Here is a 23,139-nt window from a genome sequence, read left to right as displayed (position 1 = left end):
AAACACGTCAAAAATCCACGATTGCAATCGTAATTCGTCACCCATGATATTAAAAGGTAATCAAATAGAGCACTCGTGAAATTATGGAATAATTTCACTTCCTTTTTGTCTTAATCCTAATAATTTTCATACTTAAACTGCCATCTTCGAATTTGAAAAGCAGAAGAAGGGTAGGTAAAGTTTCTAGTAAAAGTGAGACTAACGGGGGAACAGAAGGATGCCTCTCTGTCGGCCGGGTCTGTTGACTCTTTCCAATTACTCCTTCAAGTTTGTGATTCCAAAACATGACCAGGAGACCCAGCCTCGTTCCCATTGGTCCTCGGCCAGTGCAGATCTGACGTCACCAGTCAAGCATTTTTAGTATCTCTCGTGCTCAATGAGAAAACTCCGCAAGACATGACTTCGTGCGCTGCATTGGAACACATCCACTGCTAGACAGACATGCCTTGCTTGTTTATCACGCTTACGACCAGACCCGAACATTATATAGTGAACATCAGATTCTTTCAGGCTGACCTGGCCATTGGAACATGTCCTTAGATTCCGGTTTGTTTGTACTCCTTCAACCACCGTACCATTCGCATCTCGCTGGTCTTTAGAAGCGCTGGTTTACCAGCGATATTTCGGCGTATTTTTTCCAGGGTTTGTTTTTGCGCTCTTACAGCGAGTTCACCGGTAGAAAAAGACTTGAAAGTACTCTTAACCTACCGAAAATAAATCGGCGCGCTTTGATGAATATCTACTTGCTTTCATAATTTTTCAGCATTATCCACTTAGCTAGTAATAAAATGAATCAGATAAAAAAAACTGTCTATATAAGGGCAACACAATTTCTGGTAAACAATAGTTTCCATTGTGACACACAAGGTTAAGGATCCCAACTCAGCAGGAGGCAAACTAGTTAGCTATTTACAAGCGTGACCGAGGAGTTAAACTCTGGTTAGACCATCTGTAGGTACCGAGGCACAGATTAATCAGGGGCAACCAACCTCAATTTTCGCAAAATATCTGTTCGGAAGACGATTTGAGATCTATAATTTTCGGAACATTTGTTGTAAAATTTCTTGCTTGCCAGCCTCTCATAGGATTTTCGAACATCTAAAAAATGGTATAATTGCCCATTTTTAACGGATTTTTACCCTAAAAAGGTCACCTTGAATTTTCGGGAGCCTTTTTTCGGGCTGAAATTTTCAAAAAGGTAAGTTCTGATCCCTGTAATTTTCGGATCACTAGACTTTCAGCTAGGAAATCCGAACGGAAGAATTTTTAGGGGATAAAAATATGCCTATATCTACCGTTTAAATACTAAAATACGTTTAATAATGCTATGTCTAGTGGTTTTGAACTATATTCTCATTGGGTGCCCCTGATTAATTACAACAAAAGAAACAATACAACCAATACAACCCAATTGGCTCCTTTGTTTCTTTTGTGATGACGGTACCTGCAGAAAGACCTTAAACTCAGGACTACCGAGAACAAATCCAGCTAGTAGCTCAAACGGTAGACTGCAAAACAGTCCGTATTTTTGCGTATTCAAATACGCGTGAGCAGTCAAACAAAAGGTCTGGAGTGAGGCTGAAAACAGAGAGCGAGACTGTAGAGAGACGCTAAATGCGCCTAACACTTAGCCGAACACGCCCTATGGGCGTGTGAGGCTCGCTCGCTTCGCGCGCGTAAGACTCTTACGCCACGCTTTGCTGATTTCTTTACTGATTTTGAGAAGAAAAAAAAACCGACTGTTTTGCGGTCTACTCAAACGGGGATTATAGTCGGGGCCTCCAGATTACAATTTCAGCGCTCTGCTCGACCATGCTGCTTTGCTGGATCAAAAATAGATTACCGTTATAAAGAAATTGTTTGTAAAGTTGCACTTGTGACTTCTTCTATGTTGGCTCAGGGCCTATTAAACACGAAAATCAAAATTAAATACAAGTCAATGTACTTGCCATATTGAGCTGGTGTAAGTTTTGAAAGCTTCCTGCCACTACTTTGACGAGATTTCCAAGCTTATAGCTTCCACCATACCTAATATGACAAACAAAAACTGTTCTCATATAGCTCAATAACACATCTTTTAGAATGGGAATTTACCTATAGTTGTTTAAAGTGAACACTCGTGTTACCAGGTGCCGTTTTACTTTTGATAGATCCAAAGTACAAATCGAGTAACCATACCCTTGTGAAAAATTAAAACAAATAAACTGGGGGCAATGCAATAAAACTTTTACCGATATTAGAGTGGTTTTCGTTTGAGTGTCGTAAAACCAAAACCAAAGTAATTACTCTGGCCAATCACATAGGACACAGACAATACATTGAACCAATCAAAACTCGAAGTAATTACATGTGGCTGACGCAAAGCGCGGGAAAATGCATGCGAGCGCGTCACAATTGGCTTTGGTTTTACTTCTGATTGGATGAAAAGGTGGCGCGAATCTTTTAAGCCAATCGCATCGTGTAGAAAGTGCAAAACCAATTACTTTTCGACACTCAAATGAAAACCGCTCTACTATTGTTTTGGGCTGTGTTCATACTATACAGGATTAGCTTTTGCGTCTGCACGAAAACTATACCCGGGGTAGGGCTTCTGTTCACACATAAGAACGGTGATTTCGACTTGATTTCTGTAACGGAGCGAAGCTGCGCAGCGCCGGTTTCGAAAGTGGAGCGTTACATATCGGATAGGTTCTGCGTCACACTTCAGAGCGGTGTGAACAGGTATTCAGACCGTAGCGGAAGTGAATAACTGGGAGCGTGGTCTGGAATCCACTCCGAGGGAAGTAAATATTCAGGAGTTGTCTGGAGTGAGGACCGGGATTTAGTTTACTAAACCCATGCAATCGCTCCGGCATGATGTTCGATGTGCGTGAACGACTTGTTACGGAACTGCGCCGTTGCTCGTAAAGCTACTCGGTATAGTGTGAAGGCAGTCTTAGAGATTATAGCATTAGCTACACTTGTAAGTCAGCTTTATTGGTCAATGCGGTTTCTTCAAATAATATAGGCGTTCCTCGGAAATATTATTACAAATGACTACAGTCTCACCTTCTTGCAAGTATTTTCCAATGTTTCACAATAAAATTCCACACTGTTTCTGTCTTTCCCCGTCCTAGCTTAACCTGCTCAATCCAGTAAAGGCTGTCTTGGGGTCGCACTTTGCTTTCATCTAAACTGAAAAGCAGATTCCTATAGAAGGGAAAAGAGTTCCCACAAACAATTTTCCACCTTTCGTATTTGAGAGATAAAACTCTTTTAACCTACGAAGAACTATTGTAATGCGTTAGTTTGACAAACCAATGGCTAGTCGACTAAGCCAAAAGTTTGACTAAAACGGTCAAATCACTCAATACATGTATCTGTTAAAATATCTTTTATTGATGAGTGCATATTATCCATAGAACTAAAAGCTATTCTTGTTTCAGACAGGCTTTGGAGGAAATTTCGAACCTAAAATAACTTTAAATCCTTCCAAGCTTTCACAGTGATTCCTTTATCTCAGGTCATATAAGGTTTTTCTCCGGGTACTCCGGTTTTCCCCTCTCCTCAAAAACCAGCATTTCCAAATTCCAGTTCGACCAGGAATCAGGTAGACGAAGAACCACTATGTGGATGTGCTACCTGCAAATCGTTATTTATTATTTATTTATTTATTTATTTGGTTCTCTATTTTAACGCTCCTCCACTCGGCCACCGCCAGGACCTGTGTCTTTCGCTTTTTTTTTCTCTCTATGAAATACTTGCTAACATTACCTTGCTGTTATGCAGTTAGAGCCGAATGACGTAATAACGTTCATCAAGTACTTCCGATCAGCATCAAAAGGAGACTTTTGGTAAACCGACCAAAGGTAGTCCCAGTCTTCCTCGCTTGATTTATTGACACCGAATGAGAAAGCCAAATACCGGAAGTTGGCACCGACACTCTTTACACTGGAAAGAGGAAGTAAATATCACAGCCCATTCACGGAAATGGGCAGATGAAGAAGTATACAACAATGCTGAGATCTGTTGTTGTTGTTACTACTTGACTACCTTCCGCTATCACTGCCAGCAACAGAGGCTATCTTATATCTTCCCGCCAGCATCACCAGCACAGCGCCACCTGCATGCCAACAATTCCTAGTCTACTCTTGATCCTTGGCGGGTGGGTGGGAGGGGGCGGGGAAAGCACTTCCTATAATGGCCTGTAAATGGAGGCTCCGCCTGAAAGGGCCCCCTTTTCAGGCTTCAGGGTTATCATAAGGTAAGAAGTTCATTAGTAGAAGTATTTGAAAGGGTAGGGAAATCTTTTAGTGTAGGTATTTAAAAGGGCCTCTAATTAGAAATTTTATCGTAAAGATACGCCATATCTGTTGAATTTATTAAACGTTACACGAAAATGAGAAGTAGAATTCCTACTTTAGACATTTATTATGACTACTAGGTATGCTATAGGGGTTCCATTTTTTAATGCATGGTATACGATAGGGGTACCTTTTTAGACAAAAATCGTGTATAACTGGAAATTTTAAGGGTTTGGTCCTCTCATTGGAGCCTCAGGGTAAAAAACTTTATTGAGCCGCCCCCCTCCCCTCCCGCCCCTCGGGCTCAAACAAAAACTAACATTTTATCTACCCGTAGTCGTTTTCAGTTTATAGTTCCAGCTGGCGTGGACGTAAGACTAACGATACGTACCTTCCAAGAGGCTGTGTCTTTAGTTTGCTAAACAAGCGAGTGAAAATTTCCTGGATGTCCTTTCTTTGGCCACTTCTCATAGCTTCAGATAAAACGTCGTATCTAAATGATCTGAAAAAAGATGACTTTCGATAAGTTTTAAATCTTCCTAATTGTAGTATTAACTAAACCATACCTCGTACCATCCACGCTTTTTCTGGCTAACAAGACGAGGTTATGAAATCTGAATTATGTTCAGAAATATCGCTTAGAAAACAAAATAGCCTTGTAAATATAATTCAGTAAACGACGACAAACAAATCAAAAGGGCAAATAGAGCAACAAAAACCAACCAAACAACCTTGTTAATCCCAGTCATGAAACAATTCACCCCTGCAGGCACTTTTAAATTGAGACACTTTATTTAAACGCCTCGTCACAGGCTCAACTACAGTGGCTGAAACAGCTTCAGCCAACTGATATCTACTCACCTTTCCTGGTCGTTCCCTGTGTCTTCAATGCCAAGGAAATCAATGAGATGGTCTTGCAGCTGCCAAAAGAATTTCTGCATGGAAGCAAATTGTGTTAAGTTAGATGACAGGTATTTCTTTTATAAACTCATTTCAGAAACGCTCCGTTAGTAACTGAGATACCATTGAGCGGAGGCCCCGCTTTAAATTTTTTTACCATACAAAGTCAAGGCTACTAAAATCTTCCAAACACTCGGGAATAAGTTGTATTTGAACTCTTTTAAAAAACAATTTTAAGATTAGAGACTCAACTTTTTGAAGCACTGTTAGCATCAATGTCTCAAAACTGACGCATTTCCTGTCGTTTTTATTTTGTCTCCTTCGAGGGAAGCACATGGCAGAGACGCGCATGGGGAGTTAAGAAGGAGGGAAAAGGGGAGTCTCTTCCTTTCCCTTCGGCACTCCTGCCCGTGGTCGCCTTCTCCGAATAGTCTTCCGCGACCGTTCTGCGACCGCTTGCAAATAATCAGAGACAACTGGAGAGACGAGTCAGGTCTAAAGACACGTACAGCAGCAGCAGCGGAGAGCACGCGTGTGTTACCCTGCGTAACTGTCGGTTTTGTTGGTGAACGAACAGGGAAGTCATTGCCTTATCATCGTTCCCCCGTTGTGGCCTCGGTGCTCATTAGAGCTTTCGCTCCCCAACAAAACCGTCATCTAGGCAGGTTGAACATCAGTCAAGCCTTAGTCCCTGTGAATTTCCTGCTTCACTACCCAGGCGCCTATATTCGAAAGTAAAATGATGACGAAAAGAACCAGTTGCCACCAAGGTACCTTGTTTTCTGGGTCGCCCTTAATACTCCAAAATCGAGGTATGAGGCAGGTATATTTCACGTTTTTTAAGCTTTCTTGGAGCATGGAAACGGAACGTTGTAACGAAAAGAATATTAAGAAAAAGGCTTTCGATAAATCTTAACCTACCTAAAACTGTATCACCATAAAAATTAAAACCTTACGATAGTCGTTGTACCTTGTACAGTTGCTTATGAGGTTTACTAAACACACCCCAAAGACACTTGGCTGATCTTCTAGCCACGGCCCAGGGGACTGGGTGCAACTCTTTAACAAGGTACCGAGAAAGGTTCAAGGCAAGAATGGGATCCAGCAGGCCTTGACTGAAAGGAATAAGAAAAAACACATAAAAAATTGGTCTTTCTGTCAGCGATTTTGGAATGACTGTTATTAAAAGAATCTGTCATCACACCCCTTCCTCAGGCGTTTTACTCATACCTACATATGAGTAAATGTACCGCGGATAATGCCCAGTCAGTGGTGGTAGGGACGTGGTTTTAAGGCCGTTTGTTTTTGAAAACGATCCTATTTTTGTCAGAGTATCATTACAACAGACATGAGGCAGCACGGGAAAATAAACACCACACTTAAGACCGGCCTTTGATCCGCTCCCGAATCGGGTAATAAAATAACCTGTCGACTTACCAAGAAAGAGTGAAAACGTCGTGGATTAAGACAGCTCTGTCAGACGGGCTGAAAATCTATAAATTAACCGAAAAGGTTAGATAGAAAGCACGTAAAAATCTCACTTAACGGAAGAAATACTATATAACAATCATTCCTCAAGCCCAAATGGGCTCTGAGCAAGAGAAAATGAGCTATCTTAGATCAGAGGCCATGAGGGCGAGAGGAATAATTGTTTTAGTAAAATCCAACTAGTTGGTCAAAAATATCGAGAATAAAAAAAGTTTAGCTAGTTAAAGCTACACTTTAATCCTTTTTTGCCGCCAAAAAGCCCGCGCTTTTTGCTATTAGTGGGCTATAACATATAGCCTAGTAGTAGCTCAACCAATCAGAACGCAGCATTGATAATAGACCACTTGTTGGATTTTACTAATAAGTAATATTCGGACTTCTGGACGTTTCAGGTTATCTTCGGAAGTGTGCCGGACCTTCGTGTGACCTCAATTGACGTTTGATAAAAACAGAACTTTTCGCAATTTTGACAATTTCTCAGCATCCTCACGCTCGGCGTTGTAAACTTCCTCAAATGGTCTCAACTGCAATTCACTAACCATTCATCAAAGTGTTATATGACCAATCAATAGGTACATGAAATAATTGGATCACATGGACACCACCTCTGTAAACCCCAATACTAATCACCTGGGTTGATGAAATATTAACAAGTAGAATCCACTTTCGATTCAGATTCCTACTCAGCTAATTAGTGTTCGTTTAGCCTTTGATACAGATCTCTAATGATTATTCCATTTCACAAGTACGATAAAATATTTGCGTCCGATCTGTATGGGCTTTACACTGGCTCGCTTTCTGTTCATCACTGTAATCACCCATGCAAATCTCCCGCTCTTGATTTATCTACCGATAAAAAGCGCAATTGTAACCTCGTGATCCTCCTCGAGCTGCATGGCAAGTTTGTACCAGTTTTGCTCATCATAATTAACCAAAACGAATCCAGTTGCGTTGATATTTGCCATGATCCAGGAATTAGTGGAAGAATCTTTTAGAGAGTGGTATTCTGTTCAATCAAAGAATCCACAAATTAATTAAGCTTATCTTAAAAGCGTAAGGTTCGATAGAACCCCATGAACTCAAATAACTTTCAAGGACGTTACAGTCGAACCTCTCCATATGGACACCTCTCTAATACGGACACCTCTCGATACGGACACCTCTCTAATACGGACACCTCTCTAATACGGACACCTCTCCATACGAACACCTCACCATACGGACACCTCTCTAATACGGACACCTCTCCACACGGACACCTCTCAATACGGACACCTCTCCATACGGACACCTCTCTAGGACGGCCACCTCTCCATACGGACACCTCTTCATTCGTTCACCTCCCCATACGGACACCTCTCCAAAGGGACACCTTTCTATACGGACAAGTCTCTCAGACGGACACCTCTCCAATACGGACAGTTTCCTATGTACCGACAAAATTCTCATACATATCCTCTTACAATAACCTCTATAATACAGATCCTCTCTAAAACGGACAACGGTCGCAAAATCTCAGCCCTTGGGAGCAAATTCATACAAACTTAACGTCTTTATTACGGACACTTCGGGGACCAGGTGTCGATAATTTGCGGTATGTACCATTTCCGATCGGTGGTTACACCAACATTTGACACTTTATCAGTCAGCAGTACCAATACCAGAACGAATCAAAATGTTAGTTTTCAAAACTTACATTTATAATTGCAAATATAGTAATCGAAAATACTGTGGCAATAGCCAATTCAATACGTATTTCTGTAGTCAGTGCTGTTCTATACAACTGTAGCAATCGACAATTAGAAACGAAAGGCGTAATTCAGACTGTTTCATTGTCCATTCAATCAATGAACACTCTAACCTGTCAGTGGGGTCTTAAAAGTGACGTCATCATGGTGACCTCTCTAGTACGGACACTTCGCTCTGTCCCTTCGGTGTCCGTATTAGAGAGGTTCGACTGTGTAACACATTTTGGTTTTGCGCATTCATTTTGCGCAACTGACAATAGCATTAATATTATCATAATTATATTATTTGCAACTTATGAAGGAATTTCACCCATCTATTTTAAGTAAGCATTTACAGAAAACTTACTTCCATTAGGATGTATTGAAACCCAACGTGGTTTGTGATGAGACTTGGTAATGTACGACAGAGGAACAAACCACCTCTTCCTAGGAAGATACAGCCCAAGTATGTTAATAAAAAGACAATAAATAGATACAATAGACCTTCCCGCATTCCGCTCAAGTGAGCAACTAACACAAAGGAATCATATCAAGGCTCAGGTGCACAATTTCATTCAAGTCACTGAATTTTGTCCACCCAAGCCTCGAATCAGCGCCTTTCTTCACAGGAATGCAGGAAAGGTCTATAATAAAGAGAATTTTTAAGTTATCTTACGATGTAGTCACTTGAGATATAAATATATAAATCGCGTCTTTTTTACTACTTACTGCATGCTAGTGTGAACACCGGGGCCTGAAGAACCCGGTTGTTCAAATGTTGGATAGCGCAGTAGTATCCAGCGGATAAATATTAGGGAAACCAATTGCGTTATCCCGCACCGGATAGAAATTTATCGTGTGGATAGTGTTATCCACCTTTCGAACAACTGGGGGCCAGGTGATTAGACCGACTAGTTACTCCGGCAATACCATTATATTTGCGTAGATGTACCACGACGGTCGGTCGTGACTTGCTATTTCGATCCTCTCTGTTTCTGACTAGTAGTAGTCAAAACGGTGTGACCTACATCTCAACGCTGCAAGGTACGTAGCAAAGAATTGTCGCATAAACAACATTTCCTAAGGTAGATGAACTTTAATCGAGTCACTTTTCATTTTTTCTTTTAATTTATCCTCTTTTTAAGACCGGCGAATTTAAACTTCCATACAAATCCTTATATTCTGCAACCAACAGGACTTTTAAGGAAGCCTGGGCTCCCTATTCTATGACCTGCAAGCAAGTTTATTTGTGACGATGGCGTGGCTGTCGCCTTCTTAATTTGTTTTTAAGCAAGAAAAGGGTACACCCTCTGAAATTTAGTCGCTGACCGGCTAGGCCTTCTTCCTAATTCCAATTTTAGCGGAGAGCCGACAGCATTTATCTAGAGAGCTTGGAAAGTTGCAGTTTCCTAAAGGTCCTCAGAACATGAACAGCAAAAACAAAGTTACGCTTTTGACAATAAAACCTTAAATAATATTGACAGAAAAAAGTAATTTTTGCCAAGCAATATTTTCTTAAGGAAAAAAGTGCTTGGCACTTGTTCGAACAAACCTCGATCTATACCCCAAATGAATTCCTCGGTGTGCATTTTCACCTAAACACTGGAACTTTCTAATTTTTTTACACACATACTGGCACTTATTGTTCAAAACCATTTAGCTACCATTTACTATTCACTTACAGATAGCCAGTCAATGTCTATGATTTATTTGCTACTAAAATTGCAAAAATATTACTGGTAATTGATTCTTGTTGAAAATCCAAGTGTCTCTCTTGAAAATTCAAGTTAACTATCCTAAGAAACTCCGAAGCAGTTTGTTCTTTTAATATAGCTGTAATCACGTTTTACAACCATAACCGTAAAACCTTAAGATCAATGTAAATATTTTTCGTTTTCCATCAAAATATTGCAAGTTATTATATTACCGATTCTGAATTTGTTTGCCTTCACTCAAATATCTGGACACGGTGGTTGAAGAAGTCAGACACGGCTATTTTACCATCTCTAAGGACTGCTGTAGAAACTAGTTCATTAAACATTCCCTTTCCGCTATCATAGCATCCAAACTTAGATACAAACTTTCCACTCATTTCGAAAATCTGCACTCTGTAGTTTTGTGAATCACAGACAATCAGTTGTCCTGCTTTGCTCACTGATAGGCAACTGGGCCCATTGAACTCCCCGTCTCTCTTCCCCGGCTTGCCAAATTTATACATAAACTCTCCCGCCTGATTAAAAAATTTAACACAATTTTCACCAAAGTCTGACACTACAAGATGGTTATCATGTTGAATACAATGGAAGGGAAAGGTGAACGAGTGTGCTGTTCCGATTTTCCGCAAAAACCGACCCCTAGTAGAAAATACCTTAACTGATTTGTTACCAGCATCAGCAATTATAAGATTGCCTTCATAGTCTACTGATAAACCCAGAGGAAGGTTAAGCTGGTCATTAAGATTACCTTCGCCTCCAAACTGGCAGAGAAATTCACCCTGAGCGCTAAAGACTTGAACTCGGTGGTTATTACAATCGGCTACTAAAATCTTATCATTATGAAAAGCAACCCCGGTAGGTTTATTAAATTGTCCCTCTTGATCTCCCTTGCTTCCAAAAGCTCTTAAACAGGACCCATCACTACGGAAAATCTGCACCCTATGATTTAGCCTATGAGTCACTACTAGTTCACTTCGTCCATTCACTGCAAACCCCCAGGGATAATTACATCTTCCTAAAGACGGTCCTGGTAGACCAAAACTTGATACATGTTTGAACTGCCTGGCTCTGACTTGAACCTCGAAAGGGCTGCCATGAACATCGTCTCCATTCACCTTCACTGATACCGCGCATGTCCCAGTTTCTCTGGCAAAGTAGGTGATCTTATAAGCACCATCTTCGTTGTCCTCGACTTGTTTTTTCGTGGCGCAAGTATGTCCTTGCCGGTTTCTGATTTCCACTTTTACAAAGTCATGCTCTTCATAGCTCTGAACTCCTTCGGCAGTTCTTGTTGTTACAACAATCTGTGCTTCAAGACCAACAATTGCTTCTTTGATTCCTTCGCCCTCGGCGCTTGATCGTTGCGCTACAGTGTTGCTTAGGAAACTTCTGAATGATCCAATTCCTTCGGATTTCACTTTGTCCATTAACATTGCGTTTTGTATAAAAACAATGTGATAAATCTTTTCAAGGTCACAGTTGACTTCTTCTCCATCAATGTAGTCTAGTCCTTGGAAGATCCCGTTGGTGCCAAATTTTGCGATCTCGTCATTTGTTTTTTTCAAAAGTTGTTTAGTTTTCTGGATTGCTGTCTTAATCACTTCTTCTTGACTTTCAAGCTCGCTTTGTTGGGTTCTTAGGAGATGTAGAGATTCTTTTGCTTTCTTTTCCACGTCATTGAACAATTCCTGCTTTTTAGCCTCAAGGATGGCGATCATGCTGTCAACAAAAATCTGTGCACCACTTTTAACTCTGTCTACCTGGGTTTGAATGTTTGCACATCTAGCCTGAATTTCTTTAATTCTTTCCCTCTTTTGAAGCACTCTTTGATTCTGTGATTTAATAACAGCTTTAAGATGTAAGTTGTGATCATTTTCACTTTCCTCCGAACGAGGCGCCTGGGCTGTACACAATTTGTTAAGCGCTACGATACACGAATAGCAAATGACAACTTCGCAACTCTTGCAAAATTCCTTGTGTACATGGCCTGGGTTTCCGCAAAACGCTGACCGTTTTTTGATCTCAAAGTCGTGATTTTCAAAGTCTTTCAGTGCCAGCGCATGGTGTTCTTTATTAGATTTGATGCCGTCATGAAAAATGATGCAGTAGTCGCACCAAATTTCACGGCACTGGAAACAATAAGAACTGTGTACACTCTTTTTGTCGCAATTTCCACACCTAGCACCGGTCGCATGATACTCCTTCCTGGCCAAAACGTCGAGCAGGCTGCTGATACGAAAGTTTGTAGGAAACGCTCCGAGGTTTCCATTTTCAGGGACTCTGAATTCCTGTCTACATTCAGGGCACGTAATCCGGTTTAGTTCAGTGCTGAGACGAGCTCGTTGAACCCCGTTTAAGCAGGGAAGGCAAACGTTGTGCAAGCAAGGCAACTGCTTTGGTTCAGTGAACGAACACTTACATAAAGAACAAGACAATTCTTCATGAAGATTACCTAGCAAGGTCTTTATATCCATTGTCAAGATATCAGAGCAGATGAAATGAGGAAGGCAATCAGCTATTGAGGTCACGCTTCAATACAGTCCGATGATCCAGGACATAATATTATATTCAGGGTTTGGTATCAACCAATAATAACGTGTTACTTTGACATGTTTTGACGTTGTCCGCATTCTAAGAATGGTTGCCAACTGTTCTCGATTTCCGAGAATGTTGACTACACTAGTGCGACCTATTAGTTCAGTGTAGATCTTTTTTTCTCACGAGATCATGATTTGCGAGATCACGAGAAATTTCATTAACTTTGACTCGTTAGAATTTTTTTAAAAACGTTTCTGGTCACAAACGTTATAGAGGTACAGTCGAACCTCCACTAACCGCCACCTCCCCACAACGGCCCCCCGCCCCCCCGCTACAACGGCCAATTTTTTTTTGTCGCGGTGGACACGATCTGTACTTTGGCTCTTGTTGAAACCTATCGAGAACGGCAACGGCCACTAAAGCGCGTCTGCCAAAACAACCTCTCGACAACGGCGAGTTTTTTTAGCGACTGACGGAACAAGAATAGGTAGGAAATTTGATACGTAATGCGCGTCGATGAAAAGTAGCAGAATACAGTACTTTTTATTCTAAAAAACCTTTTTAAGAAAATTCTTAGAGCACGCACCTCAGGTTGAGAGAGAGTTAAGAATATTTTTGGTTTGTTCATATTTTAAAACATTCGAAATATTTAAAACAAGGAATCTTCCCGTCTAACATAGCCCTTATAGCGAATGTTGCGAGCCTTGTTCATTTTGTCTTGTTGACATTTTGATTCAAAACATTACTTAATAAGTTTTGTCTTTGTGTATTTTATCAGGTATATTATTTATGATTGGATTATTGTTATAGGCTACAGTAAGCGTGAGCTTGGTACAATAAATATGTTGTGCCCCCCCCGAAAAATAGGTATCATATTACAAGGGAATGAAAAAAAGGGAAAATTTTTTTTTCTGGCAAACGGCCACGACTGCCTCAAACCGAAAAAAGAACCTAGCTACAGAGCATCTCGCATACTATAAATTATCGTAATTATGATCCATACGAAGCGCAGAGCGTAAACAAAACTGGATGATTAAAGATGAAGAAGGTAGTTCCCTAACTAGACGTTACTATAGACGTAAACAGTCGGAAAAAGGCGTTTTCTGGGGAGGGAGGGGGGGGGGGGACGTGCGAGCACTTGTGATGCACGAGTCACAGGAGCCAAAGAAGGGAGGAAGACAGGGGAGACGGTCGAGTTTTTCCCCCTTACCCGTACCTAAACGTACGCAATTTCTTCCAGAGTCGCGTTGCCTGTACAGCTGCCAAGGAGACTGTCTCCTCCTCTCTCCACTGTGTGCCCGATCTATTGATCACTTTTTCAATTAAACACAGTAAAAACCGATCGCTCGCCTGCCAGAAAATTAACTATTGGCGGGACTCGTTACCGAATGGGTAGAGTATATGGTGCAAGTGCTTTTAACCTACTACTGGACTTTCAAGATATTTATTTGTACTAATCCCATATAGAATCAATTATGAACTGGGCGTCAGCCATTAATTTGTCGTTTTTATAATTTGAGAACTCAAAATAACCTTTTTTAAAGAATCAGAATGACCAATCTAACTTACCGGGATCTGAAAAGAAGCTAAAACCCTAAACAAATAAACAAACCAAAACGACAACAAAAAACAGACTATAAACCCTTTACTTATGATTACCGAACAGCTGGATTTTTCTCTTTGTCCCGCTTCAGTCTGATTTTATCCAGAAAATCCTCCTGCTCGATTACAAACGAGTTTCCTCGCTTTCGAATACTGACGATCGGAAAGCCTTTTTGGTCTGTCCAAACTTTCATCATTTCCCGGATATTCATATTCCCATTTGCCTAGGAACATTACAAGACGACTTGTTAGTGTTTAACGGCATCTGTAAGAACACAGTGTAGTGCATGTGACAGGACTGTTAGCAAATCTCCAATATAACTGAAATCTCTTAAACACGTCAGTACTCAGTAAATGTGAAATTATGATACGAACAAGATTCACAATAAAACATCGATTTCTTAGTCAACATAGCAGACTTTTCCATGAACAGTTCGAATTTTAGCTATTTACTAACAAAAACAAACAAGACCGCGACAAAAAGTTGTGAAAATTTTACCATTATACAGCCCTCCATTTCTTCGGTCAAAATGGGAATCATAGTGGTGCTACTCTCTGCATGGATTGATCAATACTCTCCAATGAATAAACACCAAAAAAACGACTTGCCCTGGTGGAAATCTCTTTTCACTCAGTTTCAATATTCAGGATCAGGAGTAAAATCAAAGCTATAAACTATAACTTGCTCGCAATGCTTCATATTTTCTTTCTTAGCCCTGAGGGGTCGTTGACTATGTGCGTGCGTTGTGCCGGCCTTAACGATACTCGCGAGTAACAGTGGGTTTTTAAGAAATAATTACCTCTCCAATGGCATCCCACAATTCTTCTGCATTTGCGTTTCTAGATTTATGAACCTGTATGTAACGCTGAGAAAATAAAATAAACCACTTCAACAACTTAGCATCCCAGACTGCCAGACGTAACTAATCGATGATCAATGACATCAGTGAGTAATCCATCGTTAATAATAAAGTAGTAAACTGATTAGTCACTGATTATTGTGCGATGATCAATGGGTGATCGATGACTAATCGATGACCAAAAATGTCACCTGTTTTCATTGATGCTATTGATTACCTTGATTCCATTCACGAATCTTACTTCGCCGAGAAAGTTCTTGAGCATTCTTAAAATCATGGCTCCCTACAAAGCATTACAGCAGAACATCAAGTCAGAAACAACTTCGGCAACGTCTCTTAAGGCGTGCGTCAATATTAGCCAATAACATTCCGGATTAATGCGTGAGTCAATAACATCGCTACTTTATTACCGGTCAAGTCACAATCAAGATTATAGTATTATGTAATCAGCACAATAGACACTGTCTTTAAAGTGCTCTTCCGGACTACACTCACCTAGTCGAAATACTACACTTGATCCATTCTACTAACTTCAGTACTAACTACAAAAAGCAGATTGCAGTGCTTGTGGTGGACTTGTATGTCGGCAAGGGAAACAGTAAGTAATACGCTTTGCCATTTCAGGAGTGTATATTAAGCATGTCACCCTGAGGTTGACTTAAAGGGGTTATGTCCCGCTATTTGTCTTCTTTTTAAAATACTACAAGTTATCTTTGCATCAACTGAATCCCAAAAATAATAGCTAATAATGGTCCAGTTTTTTTTTCTATTTAAGACTATAATTATGTATTGAAACTGTTTCCTGCCGTCTTTTGCTACGGATGGCAGGGATGAACGTGCATTGAAACTTTTTCAAGCTTTAATGCTACAGTGTGTATGCCTGCAAAATTCACCAAAACATTTTTATAGGTGGTTTTCACGTTACGTCATCGCCGCCATGCTGGTGGACGGTAAACAAAAGATTGCTCATTAGTTCGTTTTGTTTGTCCACCAGCATTTGTTCATTTCACCATTGTTATTTGTGTCTCCCGAGATTGCATGAAAACCACCTATAGTTATTGGTGTTCGTTGGTGAAATTTGTTTGATATGTTTTTCATAACATTAGTAATAATGACTTTAGCACGGAACAGACCCAAAACAGAAATATCCTCTTGACCCCTGCTCTTGGTATTGCCCTTAAGTATAATCAAGACAGGCTAATCCTCTTTTGGTATTATAAGGAAGAATGTTTCCTGATTACCTTCTGATAGGAGATGGTATCAAATATGTCATCAATCTCTTCAGGTCTATGAACCTGTACACTGATTGGATGAGAGGTCCATGCTGAGTCAGCTTGTAACCCATTTAGCCAGCTCGTGGCAACAACTCTTTCACGCTGAAAAATAACACACAGTACGGTCTTTTAAACCTTTTTCCTTTATGGTCCAAGGCCATGCCCAAGGCTTGCGTTCATAATTCAAATTCCGACAAAAAAATATTTTTCAGGTGTATAATATTACGTACCCTGCTAACCGAAGTTTCTTTCTGACATGGTTTTTTAGCATTTACGAAGTCGTTCGCGTCTTTTGCATTAAGTTTATTGAATTCCCTAGTAATGAATTATCATCAACATGATGGTTATTTTGTGTTACCATGGTCGTTTTTGGTTTTAGTTTACTGCAGCCCGCAACTGTGCATGATACAGTCTATGGCCTGTTTCAAAGCTTGTTCTTCTGCCGTGCAAATTTGTGGGCACGGCATTAGCACGACGTACGCGTTTGAAAAAAAGTCTTGCCATTGTCACGTAGCACGGCGGTGTATACAATAACATGGCAGTATCATTACCGTATTCCACCCATTGAATCCAGGTTTCACTCCAAATTCATCCTCCACAAACATGGCAAATCCTTCGTTTAACCACAAGTCATTCCACCATCGCATGGTTACCAGGTTACCAAACCACTAAGAAGAAAAGAGAAAAAGGACGGTTAGAGAGGGTCCTCTGAGAGCTGTCTTTCTTAAGAGTTTAAATAGAGACCTTTAGATCTTAAGACAAGGAAGATTACGCGTACGATATTTTCTCAATACTAAGTGGTACTAAGTAGTGCTCACGCTTGAACCAGCGTCATTTTGGCGGGAAAACGTGATAGCCGTCTTCAGTGGTGGAAACAAGTTATCAACTGTTAGAGGTTTTATTATTATGCAATCGGGAGAGGGCTTAACCTCCTTCGATAAAGATAGCAGGGCTCACTTTTCTAGTGAAAAAAAAAAATGTACGATGAAGCTTTCCGGGGTGTCTATTTTTGAGAATACGCGAAAACAACTTTAAGTCAAATCTCTGTTGACGCAACCACGCAACGACGTATGAAACACGCATGTTTCACAAAGAGCTCTGCACCGCTGATCATGATCGAAACACATTAAATTTCATTGAGAGAAAAAAGTTCGTAAAAAGTTCTCAAGCAATTTCTGTACTTATTGAAACAATTACGATCTTAGGCTAGCTCTGAACAAATTATCCCTTATATGTAAAGGCTAAAAGATACTGAATATAATCACCTGATGCGCCAGCTCATGTGCTATGACTTTGGTCACGGAAAGTTTAGTGTCAGTTGAGGAAAACCTGTCATCATACACAAGATGGACTCGCCTGAACAACACTAGTCCCCAGTTCTCCATGCCACCCATAAGGAAATCCGGTACAGCAAGTAGATCTGAAAGCATAGGGCGATGACAACAACCCTGATTGAACTCTTGTCTCTAACAATTTCATTATGGTGCTAACCTACTGTCTCTAAAAACTGTATTAAGGTTTTTTGCGCCTGACTCAAACCATCCATATAGATAATATATAGATGAGACATAGATCATAATCAGGAACCTGAAATAATTTTAACTTTAGTAAATATCTTATTAACCGCGTGTTTTTTGGTCTGTACTGTGAGATGCAAAATCTCGTTTTGATTTATTGCCCGAAGTCGTGGTCAGTAACGTCTGGTACGGAAATCGAAATTGTTTGCTAGGCATGCGTTATTGCCTGAAGTGAGAGGTCAAGTTTTCAACCTACAAGTACTGTACTAGATAAAAGTATTTCCTGGCATTGTTTATACTCAGTTCGAGAAGGAAACAAGCAAAAATTTTGAGTCATTCTGTATAAACATCTAAAAAGTGAAATCAAGGCATACCAAGATTCTCCAGGATTTCAATACTCCGAACAAACCAGCACAGCTTGGCTTTTAAAGGAATACTCACCAAGTTTAGGAAGGGGGAAAGGTTCCCCGAAAAGTTTTTCAAAATGAGACAATAACTTGACAGCGACCCCAAGAGCATAATCTAAACGTCCATAGTCGATGGGTGGGGCATGGACGCGAACCTATTGATAAGAGTAGCAAATACAAGTCAGTGTATGAGAACCAAACCTTTTAAAACGTTTTTGGGTTTTTAAGTTGTATATAGGAGCCCGAAAAGAAATTATTGACTTCAAATAGTTTAGCATGGAAAGTCTCAAAATATGAAACACTGGTGTAGAACTACAGCTAATTCATAAAACACTTCTAAGAGGTATGCCATCGATTTGGTCTCTAGGGCCTGGTCTCTTGCTTTGCTCTTAACTATCTCCTCGCTCGAGCTTTCTCCCTCAAGAACTCGCGGCGCGCGCCGCTCAAATGAAGAGCTTGCTTGCAGTCAACATGAGCCGTTTTAAACGTTTTATACGCCCGTTAGTGTAAATACAACCATTGTTGCGTGACCAGCCAGATAAACGGTTTGCTCACCAAAAGATAACTTACCAAAACTCCAGAGTCAGTCTTGCTTTCTTTGTATTTAAAGTCCACTACTGCGAACGCCACAAGATACGAGCTCATGTTGACACTAGGGGCGAAATGTGTTTTCACAAGTCCATCTTTCCTGACGACACACCGGACCCGCGGCATATTGGACAGGGCGTAATACGGCTCAGGGTCATGAATTATAGAGATGTTGAAGGACGCTTTAAAAAGGGGCTCGTCAAAACACGGAAACACCTTCCTGGCATGAGCGGGCTCAAAATAAGTCACAGCTACTGTTCTGTTAAGATTAAAATAAAAATAAAAACCAGAAGACACAATGATTGTAGTAGCTTTTATGACTGTCCCATAACTTCACTGTTCTGGCATACTAGGTCGAATCATAGGCCTACAATAGGTTAATTCATGTCTTGATTGCTCTATCATACCTCCAAAAAATCCTCACATTGCAGGGGTAACACAGTTACTGTTAAGCTAGTAGTTTTTATCGTGGGCGAAAAAGTTAAGAATCTCTACTGGCCGGTGGTAAACTAGTTTGCTGTTGTCAAGCGTGAGTGAGGAGTTGGAATCAGGGACCCCGGATTAATATTCCAGCGCTTCAATCGCTCGGCATGCTGCCTCCTGCTACCCTCCTATTCCTTTTAAGCTGTGGTTTGGTTGGTGGTGACCTCACAGTTTACTAGAAAATCTAACAGATCTTCATCCAGTGTAGCCTCCCTGCAGGCGTTCTTTTGCCTCGTCGCCCAATCACAAAAACCCCTAAAAACGTCTGCGTGGCAGGCTACCTCCAGTGCTGAGGAATGGCTATATATGTCACTAGTTGGACGTACGCCCTAGTACGACGAAATCCCCATATGACGCTCGTGACAACCATGACGAGCCGCGAAATAAGGGCTCCTGCGAACACACCGTTATAACGAGTGACCGTTCTTTCTCCCCTCTTTGAATAAATTGTATTGAACAGGCCCTGGTTCTTCCAAAGTTGAGTTCATTTACATGGTAGTCCTATCCACCAGATAAATCGCTACCAGTGGATAGTACTATACACGTCTCCAACAGCGGTGATCACGGATAAATATACCCCGGATATAGTGAAAATATTCCCACTATACCTTGGGACGTCATAATGTCGGCTTACACTATGGCTTGTGAATAAATTACGATCTTTCTTTTATGTTTGGCCTTTGTTCACCTATTCTTATCAAGGGGGGCAGCACATTCTTTCCATACAATTCGAATGGTACCAATGGGGATAAAATACTCCAAAAATTAAGTCATGTGATAACCTCGCACCCAGGGATTCTCTTATCTCTTTACCTTCTCTTTTCCTCCAATGAAAAAAGAAATGGGAACGAGCGATCTATGATAATCATTTGCCGCTTTCTTAAATGTATAGTCAAACCCCGTAATATTTATTCACCTTTCTATAATGGACACCAAAAATCTGTTCCGCATGTTCTTCCTTTTTTGCAAAACTAGCTAGACGCCTTTCTAAGACACAACAACTGACTTCAGTACAGTGTGACCTCTATACCTAGTTTACAGGAAATTGGTATCAAAGCAGATAGATATAGATGCTTGTGGCACTAGTGGGCTATGGTTAATAACTACTCGCTTACCTTTTTTCCGTATTTTCAGTAGAATACGAACTCTTGTAAAATCCTACAAGTGTGTCGGAAATCTTCGACTTGAACTTCAAACTAAGGAAGTACACTACCCCTATACGAAGGTGTTCTCGTAGCTCAATACAGAGCTGCTGATTTTTCTTGAAGCCAAGAATTCTTTCTATGGCTATTTTATTCTCTGGAGGTTGCCCTCTTTTTTCTATAGACACGTTTAGTATGTCTAGCTCTGCAGAATGGAGAATGACAAAGCGTGTTTTATTCTTACAAATAATTTCAATGGTAACAGTTCCGCCATATCGTAGAGTTGTTAAATTCACTCGTAAATCTAGTTTATATCTGAGCGGTTTTAAGTCCTTTGGAAGACGTTCGTCTTGGTGAGGAAAGTTCTCAATGCTCTCGACAAAGTGAAACTTTGTCTCCTCCCCTCTGGTGCGGTGTTTGGAGAGCTCTCGCGCATGCTCAGTAAAACGAGGTAGAAAGTCGTGCTTTGCTAACACTCCGATTAACGCGGCAGCTAAAAGGATCCAGAGAAATGAAAATGCAAACTTAAAAAGCAGCTTGTGTTTCTTATAATTTCCTGAATTCAGTCTTTCTCTGTTTCTTTCGTTCTTTTTTGCCATTCTGTTTCAACTTGTCCATTCAGTTTTCAAAAATTTTCCTGAAATATCAATGGCAATAAAAGAAATTTTAAACAACATTGTTCGTCAACTCTCGCTATGGGGAATCTCGCCATTACGCACTCCTCGCTAATACAGACAGCAGCAATGTCTAAGCCTCGAGTAAAAACTACGGGAGTTAAGCTGAAAAAATCTCGCTCCACGATCTATGGATTAGATTTTCCGGCGTTCTAACCAACTGAGCCAGGAGACCAGCAGAGTAACCTGTTCCTTAAGCTGCAATCGGCGACAAAACTGGTTGAGACACTTTGCCCTAAAAGGCCTCTCTGAAGTTTTACCGACTTCGAACGGGTGGGGGGGGGGGGGGGATTAAGGTTTCCTTCCCTCACACCCCTCTATGCAATGATGCGCTGCTGTTCGAGCTACCTTTAGGAAACAACAAGCGCCACTTTAGATGTAGGGAAGGGGGAAGGTGCGTGGATTGTTTAGTTCTCCGAAGTTACCCCTATTTGAAGACACAACAATCTTGTCACAGTTTCTGGTTAACTCTTCGGGAATATAGGGAGGGATGTAATACAAAAAACTGGTTCACAGCCCCGCCTCAGGAGCACAAGGGTTGTGGGTTTCTGAGCCGTCTGTTTCCTTACATGTTCTTGCCAGTTTAGTTTATTTAGGAAAACAGAACGGTGTGAGGAGTAAATAGGCTGATTTAGCAACAGAACGGGAACGTCATTTGACGACGGCGTGCAAATCAAACAACTAACTTGACCAATGGCAGAGCGGAAAATTGGGCACCGGAAGTCGAGTTTAGTCCTTTCCACGCGCTTTCCGCCGTCGTCAAATGACGTTCCCGTTCTGTTGCTAAATTAGCCTAATAAGGTATCACACGACGACCAGAAAATTCAAGAGGCCATAAGGAGAGGAGGGAGGAAACGCTTATCGTATTCCCTGTCTTGTACAGGGAACGTCAACCTCAGTTTTGAGTCATCGGAACAAAAGTCAAATTGTGAAAGATGCGATGAGTTACAGTGTCGCGAACTGGGTAGGGGGAGGGGGGGGATAAACGAACCTCCTACGGGACGCAAACTGATGACTTCTTGTGATTCTTGTCCCCTTTTGATGACCTGATCCGTGTGGCTCTGAGGACGAGAATGGCCTCCCGTTAACTAGTTGGGCGTTCTAGTCCCCGCCTACCAGCTCTCTCCACTGTAGTACAGACCAGAAGCAAACTATGACATTTAGACAAACCCCGTTAATACGGACACTGAGGGGACCATAGAAAACGTCCAAATTAAAAGGGTGTCTGTATTAGGTGGGTTGGATTTAGAGAAAATGAAAGGGTTTTCCGTCTTCAGGGACAACGGAAACTGTCCGCGTAATAATGAAGTGTCCGTATTAAGCGGGTGTCCGATCCGTACTGCGGGGTTTGACTTAAGCTATCGAACAGCACAATTTATGCCCAAAGTTTAGTTTTTAAATAATTTTTAAGTTGTCCGAATGTGAAAGGTAGATGAGTTTAATAGTACGTTTGTAACTTTAATTCTCACAGGTGAATAATTAACTCACCTGCGATACCTGCTATGTTATGAAACTCATCCACGAAAGTAAAATTTCTTATTCGGCTGTTAATCCAGGAGGAAAAATCCACCCTTTTTAAAATCCATCAACAAATTGCTAACATCCCCATTAAAAAGTTTTTGAATTTGGTTACCTTATTAACTTAATAAGTAACAACTACCAATTCAATAATTTTCATTGGTCATATATGGCCTCAGTTGGTCACAGCCAGAAATCCCACTTCTTTCAACTTTCTTGCTAAAGCTACCTCCAATAAATTATCAACTCACCTTTTTAGCCAATTCTTATCTTTTCTGTTGGTCGTTTTCATTATAGCAGCTTCTAATCCCTGTAAACAGGCTATGATTCGTGAAATACGTGTTAATTTCACAAGGCTGTTATGAAAGGCCCGCGATCGAGCTTCCTTGACAAAGAGTCAGCGGTTGTGGTTTGTCGAGAGGC

At 40.9% G+C, this 23,139-nt stretch overlaps 2 protein-coding genes across 2 annotated transcripts; both read right to left on the bottom strand.

Moving 5' to 3' along the window:
- Positions 1–523: 523 nt before the first annotated feature.
- On the bottom strand, positions 524–21,123 carry LOC140953308 (endoplasmic reticulum aminopeptidase 2-like). The gene is made up of 19 exons (XM_073402802.1): positions 20,498–21,123; positions 18,882–19,158; positions 18,346–18,466; positions 17,653–17,807; positions 16,939–17,055; positions 16,355–16,489; positions 15,331–15,396; positions 15,054–15,119; positions 14,311–14,477; positions 8,766–8,845; positions 7,544–7,677; positions 6,621–6,676; positions 6,154–6,298; positions 5,145–5,218; positions 4,675–4,785; positions 3,754–3,930; positions 3,049–3,189; positions 1,950–2,028; positions 524–704 (listed from the first exon to the last, which is right to left on the bottom strand). The coding sequence occupies exons 1-19, from the start codon at positions 21,121–21,123 to the stop codon at positions 537–539; spliced, it is 2,895 nt and encodes a 964-aa protein (XP_073258903.1). The 3' UTR covers positions 524–536.
- Positions 10,121–12,598, bottom strand: LOC140952623 (E3 ubiquitin-protein ligase TRIM71-like). The gene has a single exon (XM_073402056.1). The coding sequence runs from the start codon at positions 12,585–12,587 to the stop codon at positions 10,347–10,349; it is 2,241 nt and encodes a 746-aa protein (XP_073258157.1). The 5' UTR covers positions 12,588–12,598; the 3' UTR covers positions 10,121–10,346.
- Positions 21,124–23,139: the final 2,016 nt, after the last annotated feature.

This window comes from Porites lutea, chromosome 11, assembly GCF_958299795.1.
Source record: "Porites lutea chromosome 11, jaPorLute2.1, whole genome shotgun sequence".
Lineage (NCBI taxonomy): Eukaryota > Metazoa > Cnidaria > Anthozoa > Scleractinia > Poritidae > Porites > Porites lutea.
Note: the sequence above shows the minus strand (reverse complement) of the source record. Positions and strands in the feature narration are given on the sequence as shown.